The sequence below is a fragment of the Chrysochloris asiatica genome, unplaced genomic scaffold, assembly GCF_000296735.1.
Source record: "Chrysochloris asiatica unplaced genomic scaffold, ChrAsi1.0 scaffold00008, whole genome shotgun sequence".
In the NCBI taxonomy this organism is placed as follows: Eukaryota; Metazoa; Chordata; class Mammalia; order Afrosoricida; family Chrysochloridae; genus Chrysochloris; species Chrysochloris asiatica.
The window spans coordinates 23882407-23903244 of record NW_006408526.1 but is presented as its reverse complement, the minus strand read 5'-3'; the positions used below and the strand labels follow the sequence as shown (position 1 = coordinate 23903244).

The window sequence follows — 20838 nt, the reverse complement described above, 5'->3', positions numbered from 1 at the left end:
TGAATAACCTTAGCTGGGAGTGTAATTTGGATATATTGAGTCTTATTTCCCTTAAGCGGTCTTCCTTTCTCTAAAGCATTTAGTCTGTTTTGTAAACCTTTATCTATTCGTGGACTTGTTTTTAAAAAGTGAGACTTCAGCTTTAATTTGAACTTGCATATAAGCAATTGATGGTCTGTTCTACAGTCAGCTCCTCGCGTTGTTCTAACTGATGATAATGAGCTTCTCCATCATTTCTTTCTACAGATGTAGTCCATTTTATTCTTGTGAATTCTAGCTGGTGAGGTCCACACATATAGTCACCATTTATGTTGTTGACAAAACAGTATTTGCAATGAATATGTTGTTGATCTGCAGAATTCTATCGTGCGATATCTGGGATCATTTCTATCACCAAGGTCATATTTTCCAACTATTATTCCTTCCTATTTGTGTCCAGTTTTGCATTCCAATCACCAATAATTATCAATATATTTTAATTTCATGTTTGATCAATTTCTTCATCTTTGATTTGGGGGTTGGTGAGTAAATTTGAATAATAGTATTTTCAATTTATTTTCTTTGCATGCATATTGTATTTCCAAAGAAGTCACTTTGCAGACTGAGGTGGTTTTGATCACTTTATATGCAGGTGACGCTGGACAATGAATATGGAAGACTAAGAAGAACTCCTGATTCATTTGAATTATGGTGTTGGTGAAGAATATTGAACATACCATAGATGGCTAGAATGGAAAAATCTCTCTTGGAAAAAGCACAGCTGCAATGCTTCTTAGAAGCAAGGATGGCAAGACGTCATCTCACTTTGGACATGTTATCCCAGGAAAAAGCTATCAAGCTTGGTCAAGTAGAGGGTCCGTGAAAACAAGGAAGAACTTTAGAGAGATGGGTTGATACAGTGGCTGCAACAATGGACTCAACAGGAAATATTGTGAGGATGCTGCAGGACTGGGCAGTGTGTTGTTCTGTTATTCATAGGGTAGCATCTAGTAACAAGGGTTGATTGATTTACATTTTTAGTTCTTGTCTAGATGTAAGGTAGCAATGGGAAACTATGGATGATGAGATTAAATCTAAAAATGTACCATGCCTGCAATCATTATGCTGTGAATAACACAAAACATTGAAGCAGCATTTTTTTTAGTATTCAAAACTTCTACCTGATCCACAAAGCAGTCACTCACACCATGATGAATGAAGTAACTCTTGGCATATATCTTCATTGTTTCACTTCATCTTACTCCTTAGCAAAAATTAATATATCAACATGGCAGAAATGAACCAAAGCATTCTGAGTATCAACTGGATATATGGGATTTCAATATTCAATACAGAAGTATTATTTGCATTGTATCTTCTCTATCAGTAGAGTTTTTACTACACACACACACACACACACACACACACACATACACACATACACACCCCACTCCCTTCCCTCTAGTCCACTACAATGTTTATTCCTCAACACACTCCATGTGCATCATGGGCCTGCTGGGATTCTGGTTCCAGGTTGAGGGCGTGTCCATCATCTAGAGCTTGCTGATTGTTGAGTTGGGGGAAGGAGATTGTTGTAAGACAAACACTGGCTATTTAATGCTCTGCTTAGATGTGACATGCACAGTTTCTGCTCATCTTCCATTGACTGGAAAAAGTCACACCTTCCAGTGGACAGAGAAGTGTGATCCTGACATGTTTCTGGAAGACGTAAAAGGAGAACCACAATTTGTGTGAATGGCCATGGGACATCACAGTGCACTTGTATTAGGTATTGGTGTATTTATTGATTCCCTTAACTCCATATTGAATGCAAGTTCTATGAGGGCTGTTTTGTGCACTGTTGTCTCACTGCACACTGGTTCTGTAGGATAAACACTGGACTTTCAACCCCAAGGTCAATGATTTGAACCAACCTGATGTTCCATGGGAGAAAGAGGAGGCTTTCTCTTTACCACCTCATAAACTTTATACAGGGTCACGATGAGTTGGAAATAGGTTGACAACACTTAACAACATCACTACTATACTTAATGAGAAGATATTCAATAAACATTTACTGAATCTGAAAGACTAGCCTGGAAGGGGAAGGTCTGGAGGCAAGCCATCCTAGATCAATGGAGGGGTTATCTTTTCATGTTTCTTTCTAGTCTTAATAAGCAATGTGATTTCTCTCTCCATACATGCCCCACCATGTGCAGCTGGAAATCTGTGGTACAGGAAACCACATAGATGCCTTGTGGCTCTGTATCACTAAATCAAGCCCTGAGACCAGCGAAGGGGCCACTCCTGGGACTGAATGGTAGTAACACCCTGGGGAAAGACCATGACCTGGGGCAGGGACTAGGATGAGACAGGAGAGGCGCCTTGGGTCCAAAATGTTTGGAGTCATCACTCAAGGGTTGTGTGATGCAGGGTCAGCACCTAACAGTGGTGCCTTCATGTATTTGGTGTCACCTAGCTCTGGCTATGTGATCAAATCTCTAGGAACTCTTGATCCCCGCTTAACACATACCTCCCATTCTGACGGCTGTGCCTTCAGACAGCATCACACAGATGATAATTTTGAGCTGAGGCAAAGTTGTCTTCATTCTTTGCCTAGCTCAGAGGTTTTAATAATGCCAGGTGCTGAGTTAGTGCTCCAAATGCTAAGAAGTATGGTAAAGTAATAGCACAAGCCTTATCTGTCTGCCTCATTGTTAGACACCTGGAGTTCAGCTGTTGACTGTTAATCCAGTTGGGTCTCAACAGTCTCACACACCTGGCATTCCAATGGCAATAGCTACCATTTGTTAAGTACCAGTTATGTGCCAAGAAGGTACTATGTTGAGCCATCTCGTACTTTGTTGTATTCATTACCCAGCTCTATTAGCTCGGCTCTATTAGTTAGGTATTTCCTATTCATCAAAAGGGAAACTGAGTCTCAGGGAGATTAAGCAACTCTTCCAAGGTTAGTTTGGAAGTGACTGGCCCTTCTAAAACCAATGAGAAGAAACGAGATGCCATGATTCAGGCAACATGAACTCAAGACCACTAAATGGGGAAAATGGTTAATGTGCTTAGTTGCTAAACAAAAGGTTGGTGGTTCTAGACCACTCAGAGCCACTGAAAATGCTGTGGAGCACAGTTCTACTCTGATAAACATGATAACACTGGCTCAGCACAACCACAGGCACTTGTACATTTGATTCACATAACATTCTCTTCACTGAATAGAAATAAATCCGTTTGACCATACTTTTTTTTTTTCTTTCAATTTTTATTGAACACAAGTATTCTGACAGAATGCAAAGTCAAAATTCTCAGTTAGTACTCAGTATTTACACCAGTGAGAATGGAAACAAAGGTGGTCTCGATGTTTCACTTGGTAAAAAGTTTTATAACATGTGAGAAGGCCCCCGAAGTAGGGAATGCTGGGTAGGGATGTTAATGGAGGTCTGAAACCACCATCTAGACAGACAGCCTAGCGTGAAAACCTGGGATTTGGAAGGCTCCATAGAAAAGTGTGAAAATAGAGTTCCACGTCAAAAGCTGCACTATGTACACTGCGGCCCTTCAGGGTTGGGATACCTCACACATGGCATTCAAGTGCCCCTCCAGCAGACCCTGGCCATGCCGGTATTTATGTGAATACACATGTATAGCACATACACATATAGACACATAGAGACATTGGGAACTGTTAGAGTTGATCCCGCCTCCAAATAATTCAAATAGGAAAATGATAAGCTTTTATCTCTTAACATAAAAGATAGACCATCTTGAAAATAACACGGCTCCCTCTTAGACTGCAGAGAAAGCATCACTCTTTAATTGTAAAGAAAGGAAAGCTCAAACACACCAAGATAAACCTATGTTGTGTTATGGGAGAGGGGCAGATCAAAATGTGGGCAGAGTCCTAGCTTCCAGCTAATCATGAAGCCGGGATTAGGGTGGGTGGGGGGTCTGCTGCCCTAGGCCGGGTTATCTGAGGGAGGGATGACTATACCTTGGGTCTCTTCCTAACCATCAGAACCAAAATCAGTTTGCCTAACCACACAACTTGGAATGAAACACCTAGTCTTGGTGAGGTATAGTGTGGGCTTGGCTTGGTTGTCCAAAGCCTTTACCATCACAAGATGAGGAATTGTTTCCACTGAAGAACCACCTTTCCCTCTGGGACCCCCCGTCTCAGACAACCAAGCTCTTCCATTCTGTTGTGCGCTCTAATAACTTTCTTCTAATTACTTTCTCCCTGAAGGCCTGTGTATTTGAACCATGGATTTGTGTAAGCCCTAGAATCAAGGGGCCAAGGTTGTGTACGCTGGAATCCTCCATTTCCATCCCCAGGAGCTGAGAAAATGCAAAATAACCCCACATTGAGCAAATGACAAGACCATTATTTTTCACAGTTTGAAATGATAATCTAGCGTCATCACTGACCAGACTGCAGAATCATCAGAACATGGGAGCATGTGGTCCACAGAACAACAGACCCAGAGGCAGTCTTGCCACCCTAATCTCGTGCTGTTTGTGTACTTTAGGAAAGGATTGCATGCCAGTCTTCTGATTTCTGTTTACTTATCATCCTTTTCATCATTATAATAATTTTAATTTCATTTTCTTTGTTTAAAGGCTTCGACTCCTTTTGTTTTTTTTTTTTTCCTGAATATTTTTTTTTTCTGAACTATCTGCTATACCTTCCACAACCAAACTATGTTGAAGTTTTATTTCAATACTATGACAAAAACACGTTTCACACTAAAATATTCACGCATCCACAGTGCACAAGCTTGCAGTTCTAAAGTAGAATGAGGAAAAAAAAAAAGGAAAATTTCTATACAAAGGGCTGGTTTTTCCCATCTCCCCCCACCCATTTCCCTTAAAGTTTCTGTATTTCCCCACCCGCCCCCCACTTGGTTTCCAATCCAGAAAAATTGTGTTATGACTCAAGACTGCAGGTTGTTACTTTCCCCCCCTTTTGTTTCTATAAATGCTGCGTCAGAGAGCAGAAGGCCGGTGTTACTTTACTTCAGCAAATTTCCCAAACAAAAACACTAGTTCCCTGAAGCACACATTCTCTTTTGCTCATATCTAGATTCTGGGCTCAAAAGGAAATTATATGTATATATTTTATTTGGCTTTCTACAAAAAGGGGACATATGGGGTTAATAAAAGAAAAAAATAGAAAAAAAGTGTGTGTTCACCAAGACCAGCCCTAACTACACAATCTTCTCTGCTTCATTCAACAAAGCCTAGTGAGTCCATCAAGAGAACAGCAGTGATGCCCCGCGTGCAGGTCCGTTGTTACAGGTGCAGGTAGGTGGTGGTTCATCAGAAAGTGGCCTACTCCCCAACAGGAAACCCAAAGAATCAAAAACCAAAAAAGCCAAACCAGAACAAATGAACCTGAGCTGGACCCAGGCGACAATTTCAAAATCAGAATGGTGGATGAACCACTGTAAATAATGCTATTTTTGTAAAGGTGTTCTGTGCTAGAGCAATCCTGTGATGGTTCTACCCACCTCTATGCGGTGTTTGTCACTTTGAAAAAAAAAAAAAAGGCAGCTCTTTTACATGGACATTTAAACACAACCAAAGTCAAACAGTTGCCAATCTGTAAACATTGGAAAACAAAGTTGATGGAAAGAGAGAGAGAAAGCGAAAGACAGAGAAAAGAGGACAAAAAAGAAAAAAAAGTCCAAAATACTGCAAATTGAAATCTACCCCGAGAAGCTGCAATTTGGCATTCTCCCTATAAAACAAGAATCTACATGGGAACTGGATTCAGCTAAAAAGGGTGACACACTTTGCACAGTGAACAGATACAAAGTGAACAGAAATTATAACTTATTTATGAGGTTTTACAGAGTTCAAACTCGACTGAAAAGTATAAAAATAAACTGTGGAGTTGTTCATTCGGGTTGTCTTAATGCCTGGAAGTACTTGTCTGAAACTGGTCTCTGCCAATTGGGTGACACCAAGTGCGGTCTACTTGAACCTAGATTTATTCTGAGCTTCCTAGATTCTTCTTGGGGTCCTTTTGTTGGATTTCTAAATGGTTTCAGGGAACCAGGGAACGGCGTGTCCTAGTTTGGCTGTGGGTTTAACCTTTTTGTCTCGTTTTCTTACAAGTGAGTGCGCAACAAAGGAACCTTTTCTATAAAGCTACAAAAAGGAGATCCCGTGTTTATCTGTTTAGTTATTTTGTTTGTTTGTTTAAAGGCAAAAGACACTAGAGGAATGAGTCGTATGTGCATGTGTGTCTGTGTGTGTCTGCGCGCACACGGGTGGGCGCGCGTGTGGGATTGGAAATGCTCTGGAGTTGTTGTGTCACGCTTTATTTTGATCTTTGCTCGCTGCTCATCACCCATCATGCTTTGCTCTCGTTCTCCTTTGTCTGTGTGGCATCGTTGGGGACCGTCTTGACTTCAGCTGGCGGTGGTGCTGGTTTTGTTTCTGTCTCCTGACACTCCGACTTTGCTTCTACAGGGCCCTTCCTGTGGAGAATTGGGGGAAAAAGCCGCACTGAGATCATGTTTTGCAGCCAGATCCCTGATTTAGCCAGCCCTCAGAACCGGTTCCAGCTAGAGCACTGGTTTCCAACTGCAGCTGCTCAGCAGCACCACCAGGGAACTTTAAACATTGCTGCTGCTAAGCTCTTGCACTCAGAGCTTCTGACTAAATTGGTGACTTTCAAAGCACCTGAGGATTCTCATGTACAGCCAAGTAGGCTCTGGCTTTGTGGTGGAACGGGGTAGCAGACGCAGCCTTTACTCCACCCTTATCAGCGAAAGATACAACAGCTCAGCTTGATATAAAGGAGGCCACCCCAGGCCTGACTCCACAGGACCCCTTTGCAAACAACCTGCTCTGGCTTGTAGCCCCACCCCACCCTGTGTTCTTTCTGGGTATCAGGATGCAGCCTCTATGGTTTGCCTAGGTAGGGGGAGAAAGTGCTTTCCATGGGAGTCTGATGAGAGGCCGGAGAACGCCTCTTGCTACGGTAAAGGATGGAGTGTGGGAGGCTGAGTGGGCAGAGTTTGTGGAGCCTGACAGTGAAGTCAGTGCCTCCGAGTCAGACTCTGCTTGAAAGTCTTGGTGCAGCTTATCTGGGAGACAGTCAGAGGAGCATCCAAAAAAAAAAAACCCCAAACAATCTAGGTTTGCTTCCTGCCTCCATCAGTCCTAGAAAGAGGCTGTACTGGAGCATGTGCAGCCTCATCTGGTACTGTTAGACTTTGGCATCACATTTAAGAAATCCTTCAAGTAAGGACCTAGAGACCCGGCAACCACTTGGTGCTTGAGAGCCCTGAGTTTTCCCAGCCTCTCCAAGAACAGGAGAAACAAAGATGGGGAATGGGGTGTGGGCATCTCAGCTGGAGTGTGAGGGGCCGCTGGACCACATCCTCTCCAGGCCCTACCTCTTTTCTTCCTGCCTTTCTGGGATGGGAGGGACTCAGCCTGGTGCCAGCTAACTCATGACTGTTGGCCCCAGGGTGGCTGATACAGGAACTGTGACCTCCTCATCCGGCTTCGCAAGTGATGCTCATCAGTGACCCTGATGCCAGGTTCCCTGCCCCACCTATTGTCCTTGTCCCACCCCCCAGGGAAAACAGAAGCCACTGCTAGAATGATAAAGATGAAGCCTAATTAACATGGCCTAATTAGTGAGTAGGAAGCTGCTCCCTGGGCCCAGCTGCCTGTCCCCACTGTCTGCCTTCTCCCAGCCTCTTGGTTGACAGTGGCCTCCCAGAAGCCCTGGATTAGTCTGAAGACACAAGTAACGAGGAGGACACAGCACAGCACAAACGCACACCACCACAGGACACAACCCGACAACAGCAGACAAGAGAGAAGAGCCGTACTCGGTCTGTGCAGGTGCCGGTGCAGGCGAGACAGAGCTGTCTGCAGTGGAAGGAGCAAGCTCAGGGGCTTGTCCACTGGCCCCGGCGGCGGGAGCAGGAGAGCCCAGGGCTGCAAAAACATCCTTTGCAAGGTCAATATCTGGGGTCTTGAAGTTCCCTTCGTCCATTTTAAAGTCCTCGCCCTGGGAAGGGTTTGTGGCGTTGATGGAGACAGCCTGGCTCTTCGGGCTAGCCTCCACTGCCTCGGCCGGGCTCTTCGCGCGGCCAGGCTGGGTGGGTTCCGGGTCCGCGCCTTTGGTGCTGGGAGCCTCCTGCTTGGCTTGGGGGGCTTCTGTGGCAGTGGCAGCTGCTGCTGCTGCGAGGGGACTAGCTGCCCCCGCCGGGGCGGGGGCTGGGCTGGGGGCTGGCTTGCTCACAGGAGGGATCTTGGAAGCCTCACCCACACCGGAAGGGGCGCTTGGGCTAAGAACAGCCCCCTGGTTGGCCATGACACTAGAAGACAAATTGCTAGTGGCAGGGGCTGAGGTCGGGGTGTCGCTCAGGTCAACGAGGGGGGCGACCTTGGGGGCGGCAGCTGGGGGCGGGGAGGAGGCCAAGGCGCCCGGCCCCTTGGAGGGGGTGGCCTGGCCAGCCGGCACAGAGTTTGAGTCAGGCATGGCAGTGGCTGGGGGCGCAATACTGGAGGTGAGGGTGGTGGTCTCACTGGTGGGGCTATTCTGAGCAGTGGCAAAGGTTTCGGTGATAGTGTCAGAGTTAGTGGTGACCGTGGTGACAGAAGGCAGCATGTCCTCAACAGTGGCTGTGGTATCAGCAGGCAGCCTGTGGGGAGGACAGGAAGTAGAGAGAATAGACAATGAAGCTGAGACATGACAGAGAAGCAGGGGGACCAGGGAGAAAGCCAAGGAAAGGGGCTGTGGGGCAGGGCATGCAATTTTAAGCACACACGGACACAGGCCCACAGAAAGACAAGGACGCCAAGAGGAAGCACAAGCCCAGATGGGCAGAAGAGGACACAAGAGACAACAGAGATACACGGCATCTACCAGGGAGCAGCAGTCCTCTGTTGATGACCCTACAGGCCTTCGCTAAGTATCCACTCAAGGAGAGAAGGCTGAAGTCCATTGTTCAACCTGAACTAGGAGGCTCTAGACACCCTAGAGTAGCTGGGCCCAGCTGCCCTGCAGAGCGCCACAGGAAGTGATGGGGAAGGTCAGGAATGAGGTAGACGAGGAAGAACTAAGTGGCCCCTATGGGCGGTGGGGTCTTCCAGCCACAGATTCTGTGCTTCCATTAAACTTGATTCCTCTCAAATCCAAAGCACCCAGGATGGCCAGCCAGGCACCTGGCCAGGGTCTCTGAGGAGCTCTGAGGCTTCAGAGAACAGGAAAGACAAGAATAGTTACCAAGTTCTCAACTTCCCTCTTCCTTTTGGGAAGAAAACAGAAAATCCTAGAATGCTGGGAAGTCCTATGCAGAATCTGCTAAGCTTCTCAAACTCAGCCTTTCTCAGTGAGGTGTCCTCTTCATGCACCGTTTTTCTGGAGGTGTATGTGTGGTAGGAACAGGACCTAGGGATCCCCACTTGTCCTAGGAGACTCTTAAAGCCCCCTGCTCCCCATAGCATAACCATTCCCAATGAGAATGCCTTCTCTCTGAGGAGAGAACGGGCCAAGCATTTCTGGGCCAGGTGAGTCTTCTGGCAAAGGCTCCAGAATTCTGGCCTGCAATGGTGGGCCTGGAGCTGCGGGTTGGAAGCATGGGAGGTCTGCGTGGGGTTGATGAGGTTGCGGGCCCTATCCCACCCACGTACTCAGGCTCTGTCAGCGGCGTGGTCTCATTGGGTTCTGTGTGTTTCCCTCCATCATGGTTTGGGGTCCGTTCCTCCTCAGTTCGCACTTCCACAATGGGCTCCTTGGATTCATCTTTCCTGTGGAGAGAGTTCTGTAGTGAGAGCCCCTTCTAGGGTACCTAGGCTGGGCCTAAGGGCTGGCAGCTAGGCTTCCTCAGGCAGCTAGCTGGTGCTCAGGTTTGCTATGGGGAGGGGAACGTGTACGCTCAAGTGCCCAAGTCTCTGACTTCATCACATTTTGTCTGTTTCCTCATCTGTAAAATGGGGCAAATAATCTACCTTGTCTAGTTGTTTTGAGATAACGTAGGCAAAGTGCTCAGCACAATGTTATCACAGATAAATGTTCAAATAATCTATATGCACATACTTGCATATGTACATGCAAGTATGCATATGTACACATATGTACATGTGTGAAGGTTCATTTTATGTGTCAACTTGGCTAGGTTATGGTGCCCAGTGCTTTGGTCAAACACTAGTCTCAATGTTTCTGTGAAGGTATTCTGTTGATGTGATTAGTATTTCCAATTAGTTGACTCTGAGTAAGATTACCCTCCATAACGTGGGGGGCCTCATCTAATCAGTTACAGATCTGAAGAACAAAATCTGAGTTTTATAAGGGAGAAGAAATCCTGCCTCGAGACTAACAGATATCCTGCCAGAGCTTCCAGCCGGCTACCTGACCTACAGACTTTGGACTTGCCTGTGGCACTGCAGGACAAGCACTGGACCACAAGGTCAGTTTGAACCTCAAGGTCGGCAGTTCTAACTCACCAGCTGCTCCTTGGAAACCCTATACAGGGTCGCTATGAGTCGAAACTGACTTCACAGCACTTACCAACAACAAGCCATTTCTTAAAAGAAATCTTTCAACAGATATAAGGAGGGTTTCAAAAAATTTGTGGAAAAACTCCATTATCTTTTAAATCCATTTTCCACAAGCTTTTTGAAGTCCTCTTATAGAGAGGCAGATAGATAGGTATAGATAGATCTTATCACTTCTGTTTCTCTGTTGTTGTTAGGTACCATGAAGTTAAGTTGGTTCCAACTCATAGCAACCTTATTCACAATAGAACCAAACTGCCCGGTCCTGCATCTACCTCACAATTGTTGTTATGTTTGACCCCATTGTTGCCACTGTGTCACTCCATTTCATTGGGGGTCTTCCTCTTTTTCACTGACTTTTCCCATGATGTCCTTCTCCAGGGACTGGTCCCTCTTGACAACATGTCCCAAGTATGAGAAACGATCCTCTGGAGAATGCTAATAATATAATACATATCTATAGTGCCTGGCATGTGGTGGTAAATGACTGATTTTCTTGCTCAGCCCCACCCAATAATGGTATGGGAAGGATCCCACTAATAATTGCTTTAGGATTTGTTTCCCCCACAGATGTTGGCGAGAACAGCATCTGGATCATTAGTTCCTTGAGAACAGGAGTTTTCCATCTGCTTTACTGTTGTACCCTGGAGTCTGGGGACAGAGTTGTCTTGACCATGCTGTTGTAGTTAAGTGCAGTCCAGTCAGTTCAGACCCATAGCGACCCTGTACAGGATTTCCAAGGAGTGGCTGGTAAGCTTGAACTGCCAACCTTGCAGTTCAAATGGATTTGCAGTCTGGTGCATTAACCCACAGCGCCACACTTGTTGTTGTTAAGTGCTGTTGAGTCGATTTCGACCCATAGCGACCCTGTATAGGGTTTCCAAGGAGCAGCTAGTGAGCTTGAACCGCCGACCTTGCAGTTCAAATGGCTTTGCAGTCTGGCGCATTAACCCACAGCACCACAACTGGTAAATCATTGCTAATGATGTATAGATGAAAGAATGTGTTCCTTAAATACTGGCTTCCACATTCTAGCTCCTTTCCAGAATCAGATCTGCCAAGTCTGCTCATTTCTACCTACAGAGAGATTATCAAGCTGGTGCACTCATTCTGAGATTGGACACAAAGAAGCTGCTTTTCAAAACAGGTATCCCCCAAAGACAAAGCTTTGAGAGACATTTAATTTGAACTGCTTTTGTTTCTCCTTGGGAATTTCCAAATGGGGAAATTGAAGCTGAGGAAAATCAGTAAACTGGCTGCTGTTGAGTGGACACTGATTCATGAGAGGTATAAACCTGCAAGGCTGTTAGATGAAGGGTTAGAGGTTTGAGTACCTTAGAAGAAAGACCTGGTAATCTATTGCCCCCCAAAATCAGTTCCTAAAGATTCTACGGTGCATAGTTCTACAGACATGGGTATGTGTGTGTGTCTGTCACAATAAAACTGAAGAAAAGGTCTCAGCTGATGGCTCAGAGGTGGTCAGTTTCTGCCCCCCTGCGTTGTGGGGGTGTGTACTCACGAGAAGGCAGCTTTGCCCTCCTCCATGTCCTTGCCCTTGGCCCCGGGCCCGGCTTTCCCACATAGGTTGACGGCAATGCACATGAGCAGACCACACTTGTTCAGGAAGTAGCAGGTGATGTCCACAACCACCAAGAGCAAGACAAAGATGACAATGAGGATACCCACGATGGCGCCGGTGCTCAGGCCTGAGGTGGGGCTGCCGTTGGCTTGAGTGGGAGGAAGAGAAAGATAGCCGATGGTTAACAGATCGAGATGAGACTCCCTTGGGCTCCTGAGCAACTGCCCCTGGGGACAGGGTAGGGCCCATATAAACAAATTCCTGGTATCCCTGGCCAGAGTGACCCCTTCCTTGAGGTTTCTCTATGCCCAGGTGTTGAGACAAGGGTCTCTATACATCTGCATGGGTGAACATGACAGCCCCCTCTTTATATGAGGTTTCCACAGTCAGAACAAGAGCAGGGACTAGAGCCCTGTCTCTGCCCTCTGCCTGAGTGTCCCCCGAGATCCACTCTCCACTGTTCTTCCCATGAGCCCCGGGAGCAGACTCAGCTCAGCTGGTCAGCATCTGAAGACACTGAGTGATGGGGCAATTGGGACAGTGGACCAGGGGGACAGCTAATGGCTCTGTAGGGTAGGCAGGTGGGCAGGGGTGACTGGTTCCCAGCTGAGCTGGGAACTAGTAGGGAAAAGAGGGAACTTAGGGCTTCCCTTAAGTGTGTGGTGACAACAGGACCCCCTTGCCCCCAATGCACAGCCCCACCTCCTCTCTCTTTAGGAAAGCCTCCAAAGGAGCTTTGTACTGGACCATGTGGGGCTTCACGGCTTATCCTTCTACACTGCCGCCTAGGAAGAAGAGTGGACCCTCTGTGACTCTGGAGACAGTGGCTTCGCAAGGCCCACTGGGCAAGGTGAAAGGTCTGAGGGTACTCACCATCTGAGAGCGCAGGCATGCTTGGATGAGACTTCGTGAAAGCCAGCTGCCTCACACAGAGAAGCATACCCACACGGACAGGCACGCTCACATGCAGAACAAATGTCCATCACATTCAAGCAGCACCCAACACCCCAGGTCTGGCTGGGCTCCCTCTGAATGAGCCTTTGCGTCCTACCTCCCTAATGTCCATCCAGCTCCCAGGATGTTGGGCTGTGTGTGGCTCCACAGAGGAACCCCTGGCTCAGCCCCGTGGGACACCAGGTGCTCACCTGGAATATAGCTGGCACTCCTTTGGCAACACCCACCATCTGGGAGATGAACACTCATAGGGAAGGGCAGGGGAACTGATGTGAGCTCTGCATATAAGCCAATGTAGAAACTGTGGCTCCATTTCTGATTCGTCCTTCTGGAAGGACATGTTTCCAGGACCAACAATCTACCTCACAGATAGACGTGTTTGAAGCTTCTTGTGACCTCAGGGCCATGGGAACCACCAAGTCTGAGGATGGCACGCAGGATCTGTGGCCACTGCATGGGTCTCTGTCCCTGCCTGACTCCATATCTGTACCCCACGTAAGTACCAGGGCTAGACGCAGTGACCAGGCTCCCACATACAGTCAAACCAGAGAATGGAATCATGAATAGGCCATGCTCTTTTTATGCCTTTGGTGTTCCAGGGGTAGAGGAAGCTGCTCTGTCTCAGGGGTCTGCTCAGTCATGCAAGGTCTGCAAGTCCCACTCCATTAGTCCTTATTTCACACTTCCATTCATGGTAAGGACCCCCAGCACAGGCCACAAAGATGACCACCCACAAGCTATTCCCTACTACTCTAGGCTAGGATGGCTTGAGTTGGAGGACACTTCGCCATCTTGAAAATATTTTTGGCCTGTGGGACCTTGGCCTTCCTTCCCAGCTTTTCCTTTTCAGGCTCTCTGGCTCAACCCTCCTCATTGTGCATGGAAGACTTTAGGAAATCTCTGAAATTGGCAAAGAACTCTGTGCTCAGCAGATATAGTTCCAGCTACTTTGTCTCTTGGCTCAGGAGGCAGGAAGCTGGCTACTGGCCCCAAAGTTCAGCCAGTTGGTCATTTTCTTAGCAGCCACCAATGCAGAGGTGTTTCTGGATTGTCTCAAGAGACAAAGTCATCCATTAGGGTCCGTGGACCTCACACATCCATCCAAAGAACAAAGAAAGAAATGCAGGCCTCACACCTTGCCTCATACTCTGGGTCCCAAAGCTGTTTCTCTGAAGAGGAAGAAATTTTAGCCTTGAACTTCTCTTCATCTATGACAATGGACACTTTGGCTGATACAATTTCCTGACATCAAAACCCAATAGGTGTTCATTGCCTACTTCCTGTACTTGTTAAGTGCCATTGAGTCGGTTCTGACTCATAGCAACCCTGTACAGGGTTTCCGAGGCTGTAAATCTTTACAGGAGCAGAAAGCCTCATCTTTCTCCCACGGAACAGCTGGAAGTTTCGAACTGCTGACCTTGAGCTTAGCAGCCCAATTCGTAACCACTATGCTACCAAAGCTTCTTCCTTCTTGCAGTAGCAGCCTATAAAACTATTTCTGTGTGAGGGGGATGTCTGTCTTTTTGGAATCAATGGCCAAGTTTGTTCTATGTGTATGGGAGGTCAGCATTAGACATGACTGCAGATCTGGGCTCAGCTGACCCAGCTCAGGGGCTGTACTTAGTCTGAGCATCATGAGTGAGCTCAGAAGGTGAAAAAGATGTCAGCTGTGGCATAAGGCAAACAGTGGGGTAACTGAGGGCAGTAGCTTCCCATTTCAAACAGTGTAAGATTTAAATCTTTCTCTAAAAGGGCTTACACCTAATGTGGCCTTTGTCTACTCAACTGACCACTACCATAGCATTGTCTCCTTGGTCACTGTGCTCCATCCAGGCATGAAGGCCTTGGTTCCATCTGCTAATGACACCCAGCCTGTCCCTGCCTCAGGGCCTTGCCTGCAACACTCCATCTCAGAATTGCTCTGGATCTCTCTGTTGCCTTGCAGGTTTCAGCTCCCTTGTCACCTTCTCAAAGAGGCCTTCCGTGACCTCTTTCCTGGTGAGGTACTTCCACCCAATATCAACCACATGACCACCATCTTCCATTTTCTTCACTTTCATGCTCATTATCAGTAAATCCTTAGCATCTAGAATGTTTTACCAGGTACCCTGCCTGCCTCATGTCTTTCCAGCACTCAGGACAAAGCTGACTCAGAGTAAAAAATGTTCAAATTCACTGAGTGCGGGTATAGCCTGGAGATGAGAAAGCTGCCTCCAAAGATTTAAAGGTGTGTCATGAGAACAATTAATCTTATTCTATGCAGCAATGGGTGGACATTCTGGAAGGGGGAGGGCAGATTTCAGCTCCAACTGAGAATGAACAAGCAAACAGAGCTATGGAAACATAGTGTGAGCTACCTGGGGGGTGAGCTCCTCGTTACTGGAGGTATTCAAGTAGAGGCTGGATGACCTCTTGGCTCTGGATGAGATGCACCATCTGGTTTACCCCTGTGAAGAATCTAGACTTCTAGAGGAATTGAGATGCTACTGGAGCTGGAGGGCTTGTAACTTTCACAAAAGAGAAGATCTAAATAAGGGAACTGCGGGGACACAGATGAAAGGGTATTCAAGTCCAACCAATGCTCATTATCTCTTGGTGGATGCAATAGAATTGTATACTCCAACAAAGCTAGAAGGACAAAGGTGATCTCCCACATCTTGTATAACATTTTTCAGAAGAACAAGGAAACTCAACCTTCTGGGATCTATTTTTGCTGTGACCTTCTATCTGACCTCAATTGACTAACTCGCTCTAGACCATGCATGCAAAGGATGCTTCATGGGAGCAGTTCCCCGATAACCTCAGAGTCAGTGATTCCCCAACACTGAGATTAGGAAGCTTGGGGCTATCCATCTTCTGTGGTTCCTGGTGTAAGAGGATGGCATTGAAGGGAGGGAATGGGCTTTCCCCTACACTGACATTACATACATACACCTATCCTCTTGTTAAGTGTCTGTGAGTTGGTTCTGACTCATAGTAACCCTGTATAGGATTTCTGAGGAGCAACTGGTGGGTTTGAACTGCCAAACTTGTGGTTAGCAGTCCAATGCTTATCCTATAGCACAACACCAGGATTCCTACACTCTTAACTGCTATGATATCGGCATACAATTCACACATTTTACAGATGCCTGGTGGACACCAGGGCAACAGAACTGACACCTTCCACCTCTATGTGGCTGCTGGGGTCCCAGAACTGTCAGGCTGAGGTTCTGGCTTACTGGTGACCCCCTTATAGATCTGTTGGCTTCTTCCCAAAAGCTGCTAAGTGCACGGCTGGTCTCAGGAGATGGCAAGTGTGATTGCAAACAGGAGATGGTGTGCCAGAGAACCTTCCCTCAGAGTCTCCGTGTAACAAGGTAACTCTGGGCAGCCTCTGTCAGGGAGAGTAAGGGAGCTGTGAATCCAGGAAGGAACCCTGAGAGTGTAGTTAAATATTGGGCTGCTAACTGTGAGGTTGGTGGTTCAAACCTACCAGTTGCTCCTTGGGAGAGAGATGAGATTGTCTTCACCTGTAAATGTTTAGTCTCAGAACCCCTGTGGAGAAGTTCCACTGTCTTACAGGGTCTCCATGTGTTGGAATCAACTCAATGGCCATAATGGAGGTGTGTGTGTGTGAAACCAGGGGCTCATCCTACATAGACTTGTGCCCAGAGTGTGCCCCACCCCAATGTGACCACTTCCAAGGAACCAGCTCTCAGGATTGCTGAGAAAAATGTATTGTTCCTCATTAGAAAGTATTTCCTTTGACTAGAACTCCATTCATTCATCAGCCTACAGTGTTGGGGTCCAATTCAAATTGGATCAAGTTATCCTGGTACAATGAGGTGGAGAGAAAGGGTTTCTGACACTTTTGTGGAGCACACAAATATCAAATAAAATCAAACCACATTGTTGAGTTCACATGAACTGTTATTTCCTTTAATAACGCAAAGGTGTAAACTTCATAAAGGCCTCGCTGATGATCTACACAACAATGTTAGCAGTCTTATTAGTAGAAAAATGTGGCCCATACCTGCTGTATAAATATCCCCCCAACAAGCAGAGAGCCCCATGGTCTGGGGCATGGGCAGCACTAATGCAGGGCGTAGCGGTACGGTGGCCAGAGAAAGGCGTCCCCTCCTGCAGGAGCCTGAGAAAGCTTTTGTTTTAGGGATTCCTGTGGGGCAGGGGCTTGCCTTCACCAAGAACTCAGTGTTCAGAGTGACTGGGAGGGTACTAATGCCACCCCCCCAATGGCATACTATGACAAACCATGGGGCTGGCTGAATGGTCCCAAGGCAATGACTCTGATGCTATTTCAGCTGAGGTCTGCTTGACCCCAGGGGACCCAGGTCGGTCAGCCCTCCTCATATATGGGGCCAGGTCTTCAGAAAGTTCCTTCAGAAACACTAGGGTTCCACCTGGGGGTGGAACAGGGGCTAGGGCTGAGGGACACCCCTGGGCTGAGCCCTCTTGGGTTCCCAAGATGGCCACAGGAACATGCTGGGAGGACCTGGCTGGGTTACCAAAGTGCAGATGGCTCTCCCCTTGCTCTCCCTACAGCTCCTACTCATTGCTCTGTGATCTGCATGCCTGGCCCAGGAGGCACCATATTCTTCTCCTGCCTCTCTGCACTGTGCCTAAGAACCATGTCTGCTTTCACCGCCCTGCCCTGGCCTGTCCCAGAGGTTAGGGTCTCTGGGAGAGAGGTTCAAGCTGGCCTGGAAGCAGATGGGGCTGGACCCAGCAGCACTGTGACGTGCTCCCCCTGGTGTCTGGGTGTGGTTCTACATGGGGAGTGTGGTGAACCCTGGTGTGTGCCCACATGGAAGTAGGCTTGGCTCCACAGACTGTGGACAGCCTGGGGTTACTTGGGATTCCCAAAGGGAAAGGCCCAATGTGTCTGGGTAATTTTTGAACGTTAAAAAATAACAGGAAAAAAAAAATTAAGAAACCAAAAAGAACAAAAATCAAACTTCTGCAGAGATGCTTAGAGATGAGATACGTAGAATGACATGTGACCACAATGGAGGGAGGGGTTTTATTCTGTAGAAGGTCCATCCCCCAAGCACACACACTGATGTAACTGAGCAAGGAATCATCCTGGGCTCAATGTGGCACCTTAAACTAACACACCCCGCCCTCCTTGCCTTGGTAGGTGGACAGAATGACTTCTCAAAAGCAGAGAGGAACAGCTGCCTTTTCATGAGTTGTCTAAATATCACGCAGTCAACTGGCCAGTAGGAGACTGGGGCATTTGGGCAGTCCTGGCCAGGCTGATTAAGTCCAAATTTATTCACATTCTGGGGCTGGGCAGTCTGGGAGTAGCCCGTTCGTTCTGCACTGCAGGGTGACTCACGCCTTCCTCACAATGGGTGTCTCCAGCCAGCTGTTGGGCCATGACCCCCAAGACACAGAGGCTCTATGCAAATCCAGGCCATGCACCACATAGCCAGGAGGACTTATCCAGCCTAGAGGACAAGCACCAGCCAAGCTGAATGCACGTCACAGACACATGTGAGGTGCTGTATTAGATATCTGGACCAGGGCACCTCCCAGAACATTTCATCAGCCCCAGAAAATAGCTAACAATTTGAGCTCTCCCAGTGCCTGGGTAACAGGATGACTTCTGTGTGCTCCTCCTGCCAGTGAAATGTTCACAGGAGAATCACAGCAGTTTGGCATTCTTAACATGGGTATTTAAACGAAAGCAAAGCTGAGTACTTGCTGAAAGGTAGAGAAGGAGCATGAAGGTATAATGAAGGAATAGGGGATACTTTTAACAATCTAACGCAAATTCTAGAAGGTACTTAGAAGTCTTCCTCTGCTCCATCATTTTTAGGCAACAACAAAAAATGTAACAAGGAAGCAGCTGATAAGCAGAAACTTCTCAGTGAACCTAGCTGAATGCTTTTTAACAGTGTTGCTTATGAGGAACTCTCAAGTTATGTTTTTTTTTTTGCTTACTGCTATTAAAAAGAGGGCTTTCCTACTTGGCAGAAAAGTATCTGGGTATGGTAGAAATGTCTGGAAGTAAAGCTTTTTTTTTTCCAATTTAAAAACTTTTCTTTTTCGCACAGTGGCTATGGCCGGGGTGGTCCTGGCAGGCTCTTCCAAAGGGGCACTAATCATTCTCATAGGAACTGGCCTTTTAAGCAATTTAATTTGTGTTTTCGAGCTCCTAACAGAGCAAGAGAAGAGTCACTGCAGAGAAAAGCAATGAGACAAAGGTGTAGGACGCGGAGGAGCTGCCCAAGGTTGCTGCTGGTGTCAAACAATAGGTCCCCAGAGAAAATGTGGTTGTTTGAACACAAATGTGGCGGTGGGGGTGTCCCAGTGACGTCCAACGTGACATGTATGACGGCAGACACAGGAAGGAGGGGGAGGGGAGAGAAGGAAAGAGAAGGAAGAGACAGAAACAGAAAAAAAATAGATAAAAAGAAAAAAAAAATTAGGTCAAATCTAGAAAACGCAAGAATCCAAGGTTAATTTAACTTAGTAAATGAAATTGACAAAGGTTAGAGGAGAGTTCAGTGCGGTATCCATACCATAAGGCCAGTTCAGAAGCTCAGCAATGCCAGAAGCAGCAACAGCAGGGTTAATTTGGGGGTTAGGGGCCAGCGAGCAAATGAAATTAAAGTGAGAGAACAGAAGCCTCTACAGTAAAACGTAAGAATTTGATTAGGAGAGTGTTACCTTCCATTAAGGTAAATAAAGCCTCTTAGGTATGTCAATGAGCCTACTCGTGGTCTTCTAGTTTCTGCGCCTCATTTTTTACATGTAGGAGTACAGGTGCATCTGATCACTTCACTATGCAAGAGCAAATCACATGTAGGGCTAGGAGACAACCTTTCCAGAGACCAGTCAGACTGCTTGTCCTACTGTAAAGAAGTTCCCTACTGATGAGAATCTAGCTCTTCATTCCTCACCTTCCACTATCTTGCTGACTATGGAACTCCACTGTAAACAAACATTGTAATTCACAGAGGCTTTATTCTCAGATTCTAGTACAATGGCCAGCAAAGTCCAACCAAGCAGAAAGTCACATTCTCAGCACTGTGTGGTAGAGCCATTCTCTCCAGCTCTCTCTGGGTTCTACAAGTGTCCCAACAAGAATGGCACTGACATTGCCAGTGGGCATAGCAATGGAGGACAAGGTCACCCCAGAATTCTTGTCTTTGATACACATCCTCTCCCTGCCATTCTCCAGACCCAGATGTGGATGCTATTGGTGGTACCCAGTGTGGGCACACAGCATGCCCTGCAGGCCTGCCTGTCTATCCAGGGTACAAATTCAGTGAGAAATCGATCTCACTCCAGCTTTACCTTACCCCAACTCTTTATCATGGTCCCATAAAAACCACATGGATTTGGACACTCTCACCTAAATTGCTCATTTCAAGACTGACCAATGAAAGCAGAGGAAGAGGGGCTGGGGGAAGTCAGGGCCATTCCATGTAGATATGTTATAAACCAGTATCCCAAAACACTTCTTGCAATCCCTTCCATGTGACTTGCCTTCACTGCTGACCATTTCCCCAATCCCTGTGGAGACTCCCAGCATGTGCTAGGGAGCCTTCCTGACAATGCAGAGGTGAGGCTCCATCGATGCTTTGGGCTATGGTTTAAAAATCACCTGCCAACTCCCTGGAGGCCCCACACATTTTCCAGACACGCATTCACGCACAGTCGGCCATTGTGAACCACACACTGAACTCTTACTTTCTTGCTGCTTGACTAAGCCCACTCTCAGACACACAGCCTGTGCGGCAGGCAGCCCGCATCCTTGCTGGCCTGTCTTCCCC

The 20838-nt window shown here is 47.1% G+C and overlaps 1 protein-coding gene across 3 annotated transcripts in view; it reads right to left on the bottom strand.

The window, feature by feature from the left end:
* Positions 1-3240: 3240 nt before the first annotated feature.
* NCAM1 (neural cell adhesion molecule 1) overlaps positions 3241-20838 on the bottom strand; it is a 465549-nt gene continuing 447951 nt past the window's right edge. For 2 of the 3 annotated variants that reach the window (XM_006833828.1, XM_006833830.1), the window contains 3 exons: positions 12038-12245; positions 9655-9771; positions 3241-6476 (listed from right to left, as the gene is read on the bottom strand). In XM_006833828.1, coding sequence (XP_006833891.1) covers positions 6350-6476; positions 9655-9771; positions 12038-12245 — 452 coding nt within the window. In that variant the 3' untranslated portion in view covers positions 3241-6349. The remainder of the gene's footprint in view (positions 6477-9654; positions 9772-12037; positions 12246-20838) is intronic. The other variant, XM_006833829.1, reaches the window with a different exon arrangement.